The sequence below is a fragment of the Lathamus discolor genome, chromosome 3 (assembly GCF_037157495.1).
Source record: "Lathamus discolor isolate bLatDis1 chromosome 3, bLatDis1.hap1, whole genome shotgun sequence".
NCBI classification, from domain to species: domain Eukaryota; kingdom Metazoa; phylum Chordata; class Aves; order Psittaciformes; family Psittacidae; genus Lathamus; species Lathamus discolor.
In genome coordinates, this window is record NC_088886.1 from 112,496,861 (window position 1) to 112,511,250 (window position 14,390).

The window sequence follows — 14,390 nt, forward strand, 5'->3', positions numbered from 1 at the left end:
TATTCCTAGAAAAATTACAAAGCAGAGTATGAAGAGGAAAAGACAAGATGCTACTTCCCTCAGACCATAACTCAGGAGTATGAAGCAATTAAGAAGTTAGATCAGTGTAAGGATGTAAGTATGGGATAGTAATGGTTATCAAGTAGCCAACTACATGCAGAGTATCTGTGCCTCAGGCATGCAGAAATTTACAGAGTGATTCTTCTTAACTTTGATTTTTAATTTAGTCTTATTAGCATGTATGACTTTTAAACCATGTTCAGCTGTATTTTAGAGCCTTTTCTGACATCTAGTGATCAAGGCAGATACAGCATAATCTTTTTTTTAACAAGTAAAACCATAAAATTAAAGTAGTGCCAAACCGAATTAATGATCTTCAAACATTTACCTGCTGAAGTCTATGTATTTTTCCATTAATACATTAAAGGTACTTTATTAATACTAATTTTATTTACTTTGTCAATACTTGGAAAATGCTTTATATATTTGTATATAATATACTAAAATGAATAGGCTATAATATTTATAATGTATTATCATGTATGCCATACATTATAATATTTATATGCATATTAAAATATTTTACATTAATACTTTAAAAATACTTTAAAAAAATTATTTGCTCTCTGATTATGTTAAAAAGTAACATGAGAACCATTGTGCAGGACAGTACTTATCTGCACACATGCCACAACTGTTAACTATCCTAAGTGATGCAAGATTGCTATGTCTTAAAAGATAGTTTTGCTTATTTGCGTTTTCTGTAAATATGTTTATTCTATTCCTTCAGCACACCTACAAAAAACATCCTGATCAAACCAAATTTACTCAAGTGACTGACTCTCCAGTACAGAAGCAAGCAGAGATCAATAGCAAACAGCTGAGTGATGTAAGTAATCTTAGGAAATATGTTGCAGCACTCTGACATTAGCAGTTTCTGCACTCTTGACTACCTTTACTTTATCCAGTTTTAAGAGAAATGAATGTGTAGGTGAATATGTGCATATATACACACACGCACGAGCACAAAAACATTTATGTGTATTCACAGTTCTGTTCCAGTGGGAGATCAGCTGGAAATCAGATTTTTTTTTTAGTTTTTCAGTTGGCTGTTCATGTCAAGTTTTAGTATGTATGTTTGTAATTTTGTGTCCATCATTCTCAATGTATTCACACCAGTTAAGTCAATGGGGTTTATACCATAGAACAGTTCTTTAAGCTGTATCACTCAGCATTATTAAGCATCTGCAATCTCTAAATATTGTGTTGCTAAATTTCTTTCATTTTTTTTTTTTTGTAGATAATATATAAAGCCAAAGGTGAAGAAATTATTCATAAGTACCACCTCCCTCCAGATGTGCCCCAGTTTATACAGGCTAAAGTTAATGCCTACAATATTAGTGATGTGAGTATATTTTGAATCTAAAGTTATTAATTCAACTTACAAGATAAAATTTCTGTTAGCTAGTAGCTGTTCATTAAAAATTCACCTTTTCTTCTAGAACTATTACAAAATGGGATTGGAAGAATTAAAATCAAAGGGATATGATCTGAAAAGTGATGCTATTCCTATCCAAGCTGCCAAGGCTGCTAGGCAGGCTGTCAGCGATGTAAGTATATCCTTCCTGAAGGAGCTGTTTAACTCACAAGAGTTTATACTTAAACAGCGTTTGAAATTCTGTTTATTCAGGACACATAGGATAACTTCTTTATTGCTTTTTTTGAGCATGTTATTGGATGTATTTAACACAGTTTTATTTTCATGGTGTTTCATTGTTTCAATACATATTTGTATAATTACTAGAAAAGTCTTTTACATTATCTAATTCTCGTGAATAAGTAGGCCATCTTGCGCTCCAGTATAGTTAAGGCAAATCATGACGAGTAGGTCAGCAATGACAGCTCTATGAGCAATGGATCCCTGAATTCTCCCTGTCATGAATTGTAGGCCTAATAATAAATTAGATGGGAGACTCTAGGACATCACTGGATTTTTGGTAGATTTTTGGGGATGATCTTGCAGAGGTCCCTTAGTGTTTTAGACTTCTCTCTCTCTCTTATAATCAGTACGAGTGAGACAATGCTACTTTGAAAGCTAGCTAGCTGATTTGTGTGTCACTGAATTGTAAAGAGATACATGTCTGGATTTATTAAGATGTGTGGTATACTCTGTAGAAAACAATGGGTAGCCTTTGCTTTTAGTTACTTATTGCTAAGTTACTTAGATGATATTTTCCTTATTTTGTTATATTCTAACAGGTTAACTATAAAAAAGCCTATGAACTTGCCAAGGGTAAACTTGTTGGCTTCAGGAGCATCCAAGACGATCCCAAACTCGTTCATTCTATGAAGGTAGCCAAGATGCAGTCTGAGCGAGAGTACAAAAAGGATTATGAGAAGACAAAAACTAAGTACAGCATTCCACTGGATATGGTCAATGTTGTTGGTGCCAAGAAGGCTCAAGAGATTGCCAGCAACACTAATTACAAGAACCTCCTCCACCATTATACTTACTTACCAGATGCAATGAATGTGGAGCTTTCCAAGAGTATGATGGAGATTCAGAGTGATGTAAGTAAAGCCTCATGTGAACAGAATTTTTTTGAGATGCCTCAAGCAAAAATTGTGAAGACTCAGGAGAGGTCCCTGAATTGTTTTTAATACTTCCTAACTTTTAAAACATTGTTTTCACTCCTTTATTAGAATGTGTACAAAGCTGATTATAATAACTGGATGAAAGGCATTGGTTGGGTCCCCATTGGATCACTAGAAGTAGAAAAAGCTAAAAAAGCTGGAGATGCCTTGAATGAAAAGAAATACCGCCAGCATCCGGACACCATTAAATTTACAAGTGTGGTGGACTCTCCAGTAATGGTCCAAGCCAAACAGAATTCAGTTCAACTCAATGATGTAAGTAGAGAAAGAAGTGGGTGTTAAGGTAAAGATATTGTAAAGATATATGTACTGAAAAGTTGGGAATTGTCTGTAAAATTTTTTAAAGTACTCTTAGCCTGAAAGTGTTTCCCTATGTTGTCATTGTTTTGTGCTGATTTCCCTGGGAATAAGGTCTGTATATCATTCTGTATAGGTCTCTAAATCTCTCTGGAAATCATGGGGCTTTTTAAGTTCACATGGGTTGATTCCGCCCATTTGTATTCTAAGTACATTTGAAATGCATTTTATTAATTTCCAGGTTGTTTATTCGTGTTTTACCACCTGCAATATTAAGTTAACTACAGAATGTTTGACAAATCATAGTATGTCAATCACTATAACCAGGAAGCTTTGTTGTGTGTTAGTCTTTATTATCCTGTTCTTTCATAAATGTGGCTTTATGTCCATTAAAGGCCTTAATTTTATTGAGTAAAGACTGCATGAAGCTTTTAGGATGCATTCCTCAGTAAGACTAACAATTCTGTATGAACAGTGCAGCCTCAATATTTATGAAATAGGTGTCAATGTACATTTGTTTGCAAAATCAAACATAAACCCTCAGTTAATTTACAGTAACCTGCACAGGGAAAGAAGGATTTATTTCTGTATCATATATTTTACAGAAATTATATAGATCTTCTGGAGAGGAAGTTAAGCATAAATATACTCTAACCCCGGATTTTCCACAGTTTATCCAAGCTAGATACAATGCAGCTAATATCAGTGACGTAAGTGACTTCTTTACAACGTTTTTTACACATTGTTAATGAATTTTTGACTAATGTGTTAAGAGATTGCATGTTCCTTTCACAGATACGCAGTTCTATATAGTCAACTTCTGTCAGTGTAATTTTTGACTCTTTGTGTTACTTGGATTTCCAACCAGATATCATTTAATTAATGTAATTAATAGATAAATCTGTTCTTATAAATGAAGACCGATGGTTGTATATGATCCCCTGTGCACCTGCTTCTAAAGAATTGCCTGGAGTAGCTTAGGAATAGCTTTGACTTGAATGTAGGTCATGTGAGTACTAAATTCTCTGGAATAATACGGATTTTCTTTTTTAGGCTTATTATAAACAAGGCTACCATGATCTAATAGCTAAAGGGAACAAGGTGTCTCTTGATGCTATTCCAATTACTCTAGCCAAGGCTTCAAGAAACATTGCTAGTGATGTAAGTATCTACTGCAGGTATGCTATCCTACATTTAGTGGAATGTTGTCCCTTACAGACTGTCTGGTAGACGTCATGTGTTGCACAAGTCTCAACTGGAGTCAGCATTATGAGAAAGCAAGTCTTAGTCTTTCCCAAAGGCCTAGTTTACACAGAACTTATTTTATGCTCATCTTGTTTGCTTTAGATAGGCAAATGCTTTTGTACTGTGTTTCTTAACCCACTTGACACAGGAGAAATGAAATCAGTAGTTCTTGCAATCATTCTGTGACAAATGTCCAGAAACACACTACATTGGCACCTATTTACAGACGACAACATGTTCAGGGTGCTTTTGGTTATCCAGTGGAGCATGGCTTATACATGAATTGGAGGGCCATGTAGTACAAATTGTGTAAGGTGGGATGTGTACTAGTGGTTTTGTATAACTAGAGGAAGCTCTCCAGTCATATTCCATTTGTTTGCTATTGCTTTCAAATGACTGAGAAGGATTGTCTCAATTACTCTGGTATTTTTCATACATCTTTCTGCACAGGAATGCTTAGGAAATGTTTTCCCTTGCTTAAAAGAAAAGCTGATACTGATAGATCTTACTGTGGTGTGCATAACCTGTAGTGTACAGGCTTAGATGGTGCAGCAAGAAAAGCTCGTGTTTGTGCCAATTAGGAGAGTTTATCTCTCAGAACTGCTTGCAGCTTCTTTTTCCAATTACAATTTTCGAATTACAATTCCAATTGTAAGAGCTTTTCTTTTGTGTTAGTGTGGACATAAGTAGCCATACCACTCTCTTTCCTCTGTTTCTAGTATAAATATAAAGAAGCATATGAGAAGGCTAAAGGAAAACAGGTTGGTTTCAGAAGCCTGCAAGATGACCCTAAGCTTGTTCACTACATGAATGTAGCAAAGATTCAGTCTGAGCGTGAGTACAAGAAAGACTATGAGAAGACCAAGACTAACTATCATGCAACTCCTGACATGTACAGTATCCAGGCGGCTAAACAGTCTCAGGATGTAGCTTCTAATGCTCATTACAAAAAACTGATCCATCACTACACTTATCTGCCAGATGCCATGGATGTTGAGCTTGCAAAGAACATGATGCAAATTCAGAGTGATGTAAGTATTTCATCCAATTTTGTGGATGTTTTCCCGCATACTGTGAAGATAAAGTATGAGTTTATATTCCATTAAAATTGCCGTTACTGTATTGGGATGGTCTGATTTTCTTATGTCTTGGAGAAGATATGAGTTTTATCAGCTGGTGGCATTTAGAAATACCAAACTGCAGGTGAGTTCATATCAACAGGATTTTGATGTTGGCACATCAGTGGGGAGCTGAATTCTAGAATGCTGAATTCAAACTAATTCCTCCCCCCCCTTCCCCCCCCATTTCCTCACAAAGCTTTATTTTGCAACTAACATAATTTTGTTTTATTCCTTAAGACTTCTTTTAAGTTGTCTTGCTTTTTTATTACAGGAGATAGATAGGATAGTGTAGGGGGACTATTGTTAACCACTTAGGATGAAGGAGTGGACAAAATTAAGCTGTTGATATTGTTAGAAATATATTCTGGAGATCTCTAGTATAGGAGATATCTCTTAGGAGCTTCTTGGTCCTCCTTGCAGATACAGAGTTTCAAATGGTTGACTGGGCATGCATAGTTGCACTCTGCACCTCCTTGTATACTGCAGAATTTGACTCTGTGGATGCCTATGGAGGACCACTCATTTTAGAGTTAGAACATGGAAGGGTCTTAAAAAAAGAGTGTACACAATATCCTTACATTCAGACTGTGCATTAACTTTGTCTGAATGTTTAAATGGGATAACCTTCTGCATAATTTGTAGCCATGATAAATTTTTCACTTGCAGTCTGTGGACTCTGCATAGTAGTTTACTGTAGGAGGAACTATAAGAAAAAAATCAAAAATTGAGCCTCTGTGGAACTTCTGTAGAAGGCCGAGTCTCATAGAGTCTGGTGAAACACAGAACAAATTAAACAGTCACCATATAGTAGTTTAGAAGTTACTAAGAATTGAAGGTTGGTGAAATTTTTCACATAGGTTAAAGAAAAGGATGGTTAGTAAATACTGGATTCACGAATCATGAATCAAAAATACACTTGTTTTCTTCTTTATAAAATTAGAGAAGCATAAAAAGTATCTGCTGTTCCCTTCAGGAATTTATAAATATTTCCTGCTCATGTAGAATATGCTAGCTGGGCTATGTGATTATTGCTTTAAACAGAATTATTACAGTTCTGTGGGAAAATCTTGGTCCATGTTGGTTTTTTCTCCTTCAGAATGCATACAAACAAGAGTATAACAGCTGGTTCAAGGGTATTGGATGGAGTCCTCTTGGTTCTCTGGATGTTGAAAAAGCTAAAAAGGCTGGGGAGGCATTAAATGAAAAGAAATACCGTCAACACCCAGACACCATCAAATTTACAAGTATACCAGATTCAATGCCAATGGTTTTAGCTCAGCACAACACCAAGCAACTGAGTGATGTAAGGAATTTTTCATTATCAATGCAATATAGTGATTTTAATTTTTACCGTATTTATGATTTCTGTGTTACTGTTTGACATTCCATCCAAAAAAAGAAGTTACATTTTAAAAATGGTAAAAATAGCAAGATTGCCATTTGTTGGTAAGAATGAAGCATTGTTACATTGTCTCTATTTGTTAACACTGATATTACCTGCTTTCCAAGAAGTTTTTGTTCATTTTTCCTTGCAGGTAACATACAAACAAGAGGGCGAAAAACTGAAACACAAATATACCCTGGATCCTGATGTTCCTCAGTTTATTCAAGCCAGGGTCAATGCCTACAATTTGAGTGATGTAAGCATATAACCAATAGTCTGATCAATAATATATTGATTTGTAATTTACTTAATAGATAGAAGAAATAACTTTCTTTGCGCTATGATACTGAATATAGAAATGCACAAGCTCTGAACTCAGCTAAACTTTTACTTCTAGAATACAGTGAGTTTTGTGCTTGTAAAGTAAATTTTTAAACTGTCTGAGCATTCATGAACATAAACACATTTCAATGTTTTATTGCCAAAATACTTGGGTAGATTGAATGAGAAAATTGCTCAGATTCCTGTAGGTTTGGAGACTTACATCATCTGCTTTTGAATGAAATGCACCACAGGGGCAAGCAGTGCAAGTTCTCTTTATGTTGCTACCTCCTTCTGGGCTTTCAAAGGAAATTATCTGATCCCGTGGCAAGATAATAATGCCTTTTTTCTGCTGTTCAGCTACTAATCTGTCTCCTTTTCATCACTTCTTCCATCCATCCTATACCACAAGGATCTCCATTATTAACATCAAATTTATTCCCTTTGTGATATTAAGTGTTATGGTGGCATTATCAGGCCCCCAAGAACCAGGTAAAATCTCCTTTAATAGCCTTGAAATACTAATAGTCTGTCCAGATGTTAACTGCTAACAAAAAAAACAGACAGACTGCTTTCTTTAGTTCGTCAAGATCGCAAGGCCTGATTTTTAAGCTAGCAGGAAAAAATTTTTGCAGTTTCAGTCAAATAAGAAAGGGTTTGCTTTCAAAGCAAGGGCAAAAATGCCTCACAATAGGGTTGTTCAGCATAAAAATTGCAAGAAACGCTTACAGAGTTAGTGGTTTGTCTACATGTGTTAAACTGATTGTCTTGAAGGTCTCTCCTGTCTTTGTATCAATATATTTATCAGAATATAGGTGTAGTTTCTGTGCAGGTCAACATTTTTCCTTGCAATTGCACAGACTAACCTGAGTATTTTGATTCCATAACTATAATAAAAATATGGGCTTAAACAACTGTGTTAAAATTGTTACTTGTACCTTTGCGAACTCATACCTTTTTTCCCTATAAGGCTAACTACAAAGCAGACTGGAAAAAGACCATAGCCAAAGGATATGATCTGAAACCAGATGCCATTCCTATCATTGCTGCTAAGGCTTCTCGGAATATTGCAAGTGATGTAAGTATAATTCACATGAAGTGGAACACATACATCTACTGTGTTACAGCTTTCTGTAGCATAGTGTGCTGTAGAATGTACGCTATATACGTATAATGGTATAGAGACAGTTAACCCTGAGAACTGGAACTCTTATGATACTTCAAAATAAGAAGTAAATTCAGATGTCTACATGAATGTCTGAAAAAACCGCTTACTTTGGAAATGCATCATAATGTGTGTGAGTGCTGGTGAGGTGTGGGTGTTTATGTGCTTCCTGTATTCACCAGCTTATTTGGAATTTCCTTTGTTATAACTTACCTGAGCTGTATTCTTAATTGCTGGAGACCTGTATTTCTACTTGACTGGCATTCATGAGTGGTGCAGAAATGTGGCTACATTAATTGGCTATAGTAAAACTTGGTGTGCCATCCAACATAAGCTGTGAAAGGGGATTTGGAACACAGAAATAAACTTACTAACTTTAAAATGGCTAGAATGACTTCCATTTCCCACTTAAAAACTGCCTCCCTCCAGTAGCTGAATATAGGGACATCTGATTGTCTGGTAGTCTTAGGCTTTTTAATAATATATTATTATGTTAGGCTTTTAATGAAAAGATGAATATTCCTGGGAGTTAGAAGTCTATGGCAGGAAAATATAATGTGGCAGAGGCTATGTCGAGGGAGGGCATGTAACTGCATATCTACGTTTAGATCTGTACCAGCGGTCAACACAAGCAGAGAAATCTAGCAGTCCTATTCTATTTTTTTTCCCTAAAAAAGTTTATTAAGAGTGAATGGCAGTTGTTGAAATACTGAGTATCACAGTATTAAGATTATCAAAAGCATGTTTTGTCTTTCTGAAGTGGGTGAAGGCTTTCTTTTCTTTTGTCTCTAGTACAAGTACAAGGAATCATATGAGAAAGGTAAAGGCAAACAAGTTGGATACCGTAGCCTGCAGGATGATCCTAAACTTGTTCATTACATGAATGTGGCCAAAATGCAATCAGATCGCGAATATAAAAAGGATTATGAAGTCACCAAGACCAAATATCATACTCCATTGGATATGTTCAGTGTTACGGCTGCCAAGAAAGCCCAAGAAGTGATTACAAATACTGGCTATAAACAGCCAATTCACAATTATACACTCTTGCCTGATTCTGTGAATCTGGAGCTATCAAGAAATGCGATGCAGCTTCAGAGTGATGTATGTAATAATTAATTTCTTTTTTTTTTCTTCTCATAATGACTGTGTTATACTGTTAATGTTTTAAGGATAAAAAAATAACTATATTGGATTAACAGTAGACTGAGATGTAAATATCTGGTCTGGAACCTTGTGTTTTCAAAAATTACCCGAATTATGTGTAGCTGATAAGGGACTTCACTAGCAAGTAACAACTTCCTGTGTTATATCTCTACATATTTGGCTAATGAACATGTTTTTCTAATTAATGTTTCTTTGTAGTTGGATTTGAATTTGTTGTTACTGTGATTATTATTTGTATTGTCCAATTGTAGGTTTTATATAGTCTAAATTCTGACTATATTTTATTCAAGTTATCAAAAAAAAATGTACATTATGTACATTTGTATTATATCTAGGGATTTGAGATTATTTTATTTTGTTCACTTTTCCTTTCTGCTTTTGTTCTCCCAGAGATGCATATGCCATTTATGATAAAGATTCCTAAAATAGCTTTGTAGTTTCCATAGTTTCCATTAAGTTCTGTGACTCATTTCCTTTTTTTTTTTTTCCCTGTAGTGTAACTTCAGGCACTGCTTCTTTACCCAGAAATACTTAGTTTAATCTGCTTTATTTAACAGTCCTCTGACTAATTTGAAGTTCTCCAAAATGTTAGTAATCTGATTGAAAGGGTTCTTCAGATTCTAAGTATTGTTTGAAGAGGATCATGTGCATGTTCCCGTTGGCCAACAGATAGAGGATCCAACCTTTAGACACTGTTCTTTATGAATACAGAAATTTGCATCTCAAGTTTTTTCTTCCCCATTGCATTTTTACCTGACCTTACTGCATCGGCTGAGCTTGCTTGGCTGTCTCAGATGTTTGCAGGGAGAGAAGTGTATTACGTGAGGACAAATTTTGCCCTGTATACACATGCTGTGAAAGTATGTAGTCTTTCTCTCAGACTCTGATATTCTCCTTGTTAATCCTAACTCTGCAGTTCAGGAACAGGTTTTATTTTCACAGTATTTTTGTACCTTTATCTGTTCTGAAGTATGATTAAGTAGGAATGGTGTCTAGTCAAGATTGTGCAGAACAAGGCAATTAAGAGAAGTTGTTGAAACAATTTCTCTAAATCAATTCTACTGCAAACTGAGTCACCAACAAACAAGAGTGTCAGTTAAAAAAAATATTTTAGTTTTGACAGAATTTTGTATTTGTCACTCAAAATTTGTTTTTAAGGTCTGTGCATTTGGTTTGTAGTGAGAGTTCTACACACTGGTTTAGTGAAAAGAATTTCTGTATCCCTACACATGCATAGTTATTAATGTATGCTAAGAATATGGAAACCAGTAGCAGTTATAACAGGCTTGTCTAAATTTTCCTGAAAAATTGGATAACCAGGAGAAGTTTTAAGGCCTTGCCTGTGTTTATTTATATAGGCATTCTAATTTTCCTTGTCTCACTGTGGTCTTCCTTGTCTATTTTTTAAAAGAATGTTTACAAATCAGACTTTAATAACTGGTTGAGAGGAGTTGGCTGGGTACCAATTCAGTCACTGGATGTAGAAAAGGCCAAAAAAGCTACAGAGATTCTCAGTGAAAAGAAGTACCGCCAGCACCCAGACAAGCTGAAGTACTCCATTACAATGGATGCCATGGAGCAAGTGCTAGCTAAGCAAAATGCCAAGACCATGAATAAGGTGAGATTTGTGCAGGTGATCATGAGTCGGAGGTTGGGTCGTTGTCTTGCAAAATTGTGGAGCTGGTGCATTCCCATAGAAATCACTAGATTTCAATGAGTACAATGATTTGCTTCATTAAGACTGGGCACTAAGAGATGCTGGAAGCCTCAGACTATTCATAATTAAGGGGTTTTATTTGCTGTTTAAAAAGATGAAAAATTTCTCTTGTGTGTATGTGAGTAAAGATGTCTTCTCCAGATTTATAGTGCTTTGGTAACCTTTGTTCTTTTTCTGCAGAGAGTAGTATTCATAATCAGTGAGTTGAAAAACCTCTGGAATTCTTTTAGTTACATCCAACTTGCCTTGACAGTGGAGTTCTTTAAATTTGCCCCTCATCTGGGACACCACTGATCCCACATTCCATGTTTGCCATAGAAAGGGGGTGTGTAGAAAAAAAAGAAAATTATGCTTTGCATTAAAACAGGGGAAAATGTAGACTGAAATATTCCGTTTAAATATTTACTAGTTCTCAAAACATACTTAGCAAATTTCTGAGTACTAATGGAAGAGGAGAAATATAATATTGCCACTCAGCTGTTGTGTTTGTGAAGATTATATATAGTGTTTATGACACTAAAATGTTATTTATTGCAAATGAACATAACAACATCAACCTCTTATTTGAGTGTAATGCTTTTTCAGTGCTAAATATTACTTTTTAATTGCAGAGACTCTACACTGATAAATGGAACAAAGAGAAGACCAGCATTCATGTTATGCCAGATACTCCAGAAATTCTGCAGTCTAGAGTGAACCAGATCACAATGAGTAATGTGAGTTACCATGCTCACATGGGGCATTCAGTGTCTGTTGCAAAAAATTGTGTCATTTTTATGTCTTTTAGGTTAAGTTTATGTCTTTTAAGGCTGCTTCAATACTTCTGCCTTCATAATAGAGAACATATTTCCTTTTACTTTTTAAATTAGAAACTTTACAAAGCTGGGTGGGAGGAAGACAAGAAGAAAGGTTATGACTTGCAGCCAGATGCCATTCCAATAAAAGCAGCCAAAGCCTCCAGAGACATTGCAAGTGATGTAAGTTTGATTGCGTGGTGCTACTCAGAGTAACTACAAAGACAGTAAGACAGCATTTTCAAGGTGTTCTGTTATGCACAAATAATTTTTTAAAAACATCTTGAGTTGTTTATGTTTCAGTTGTGTGCTTGATGGTATAAGCCTTTGCAGTATTTGCTTTCCAGTGGAAAAATACTGAATTGTGCTTTTTTGCTCTTTGTTCAGCAAGCTGCTGAGCTCCATGTGCCTGTGCCATGGGCTGTTATGTAAGGCTATGTTTAAATGACAAAACCTGAGAACTTGTCATGACCCGCCCCCCTCCCCAGGATACTTTCTTGCTTTCAGGGATATGATTGAGCTTAATAGCACATTTTTTTAAATTTAATTTTTTGCTGTTCTTTCTCTTTCCTGCTGTCAGTATAAATACAAACTAGCCTATGAAAAAGCAAAAGGACAGCATATTGGATTCCGCAGCCTTGAAGACGACCCCAAGTTGGTGCACTTCATGCAGGTCGCTAAGATGCAATCTGATCGTGAATACAGAAAAGACTATGAGAAAGCAAAGACTAATTTCCATACTCCAGTTGACATGTTCAGTGTTGTGGCAGCCAAAAAATCACAGGAAGTGGCTACAAATGTAAACTACAAAAACTTGATTCATACCTACAGTGTTCTGCCTGATGCTATGAGTCTTGAATTAGCCAAAAACATGATGCAGATACAGAGTGATGTAAGTGAGAGATTCTTCACCCTTTGCATTATGAATACAATGATGCATGGTTTATAAATGTATGTAGCAAATGGAACAAAACCTTCAGCAGTGATAGCCATTGTATTTTTGTAAGACTGAAGTATTAAATTACACCTATTGCTAAGGAATTTGGGCTCAGAAATAAATAATTTTATGTATAAAGTGAAATGTATATTTGTTGCTTACATGTCCTGTCGGATCTTCAGGAGCAATATTTATGTGCAGGCCGAGACAAGAAAAGCTTCTTTTTTCGGTAACAGTTTTATACTGTTCTTACAAAAAGATCTTTTCAGAAGAAGGGGAAACCAGCTAAATAGCCATATTCTCAGGTTTTTCTGGGATTTTTAACCTCTATATAGGAGGGCCTTTTTTTCTTGGTAGAGTGGTTCAAGATGGTCTCCTTCAATGGGACTTGAGTATGTAATCTCATGCAAGCAATCTATATACATCATAAGGAGGATCTGCACATTGTATAAAAGGCAGAGTAATAAAATACAGACACCACTAACAAATGTGTTTCTAAATAAACCTTGAATACACCTTGATACTGTGCTTCTTTTTAGAATGAGTGTATTCAAAATCTAACATTCATTAAACACAGAAATAAGTGTCATGATTTATGAACTTTTTCCTAAATCTGATTATTTTCTTTTTCTGCCTCCAGAATCAATACAGAGCAGAATATGATGAAAGTATGAAGGGTGTTGGATGGGTACCACTGGGCTCCCTGGAAGCTGAAAAGAATAAGAAAGCAATGGAAATTCTTAGTGAAAAGAGGTATCGCCAGCATCCAGACAAGCTGAAGTATTCTGTTCCTCTAGATTCCATGAACATGGCCTTAGCTTTAAATAATGCTAAAATCATGGATGAGGTAAGAAAGCATTAATTGAAATTCATTTAAGTTTGCAGAAGTAAGAAACAACCTATACCTGATGTAATAGTCAATCCTACTATGTGCACAGCTTCGGTAATTGTCGATTTTGGCAGTTAATGAATATGCTTGACTTTAATTGTATTTCATCTTAATAGACCTTTGATATACCTGAAAACAAAGCATGACCCTAGTATTTCTAAGAAATACATACAAAGACAGAGCAGGGTGTGTGTGTGTGTGTGTGTGTGTGATTTCATTAATGAAGTTTGCCCAAGGTAACTGATTTTAGCCTTTTAGCAGTTTAAATCTTGGGGTTAAAAAGACTGGAGTGAGCCCTTTCAGAAACAAGGTTTAAGCTTTTAAATGTATAGTCCATTTCATCTGATGCCTGTTACATTAATTTGAAACTACTACATGATATGAATGCTGTTATAATGAGATATTTATTTTCTAGCTCTCCTGCTGAACTGGTGTAATCTGCTGGTGTTCCTTAGAAATATCTAGGCTTCACTTGCATTGTAGTTACAGAGACCGTCAGAATCTTACGTGTACTTTCGTTAGCTCTGTTTCCTGTAAGAAAAGTTTTATTGCCTCTCTCAACTGACACTTACTTTCTTGGAGATAAACTAATAATCTTCCACCTGTAACTTTTTTTTGTCTTACACCTTCTGGCTTGGCTTTTAGCCATGGGTTGACCCCGGTAGGCAGCTAAGCACCACGTAGCCACTTGCTCACTT

General features: G+C 35.6%; 1 protein-coding gene across 1 annotated transcript in view; it reads left to right on the forward strand.

Annotated features, from left to right (window-relative positions):
* The window catches only part of NEB (nebulin), a 130,523-nt gene that overhangs the window by 15,464 nt on the left and 100,669 nt on the right, over positions 1-14,390 (forward strand). Inside the window, exons 15-32 of the mRNA XM_065671220.1 lie at positions 10-114; positions 791-889; positions 1,301-1,405; positions 1,503-1,610; positions 2,260-2,571; positions 2,704-2,910; positions 3,558-3,662; positions 4,006-4,113; positions 4,917-5,228; positions 6,415-6,621; positions 6,854-6,958; positions 7,994-8,101; positions 8,981-9,292; positions 10,767-10,973; positions 11,684-11,788; positions 11,942-12,049; positions 12,447-12,758; positions 13,444-13,650. Coding sequence (XP_065527292.1) covers positions 10-114; positions 791-889; positions 1,301-1,405; positions 1,503-1,610; positions 2,260-2,571; positions 2,704-2,910; positions 3,558-3,662; positions 4,006-4,113; positions 4,917-5,228; positions 6,415-6,621; positions 6,854-6,958; positions 7,994-8,101; positions 8,981-9,292; positions 10,767-10,973; positions 11,684-11,788; positions 11,942-12,049; positions 12,447-12,758; positions 13,444-13,650 — 3,132 coding nt within the window. The remainder of the gene's footprint in view (positions 1-9; positions 115-790; positions 890-1,300; positions 1,406-1,502; positions 1,611-2,259; positions 2,572-2,703; positions 2,911-3,557; positions 3,663-4,005; positions 4,114-4,916; positions 5,229-6,414; positions 6,622-6,853; positions 6,959-7,993; positions 8,102-8,980; positions 9,293-10,766; positions 10,974-11,683; positions 11,789-11,941; positions 12,050-12,446; positions 12,759-13,443; positions 13,651-14,390) is intronic.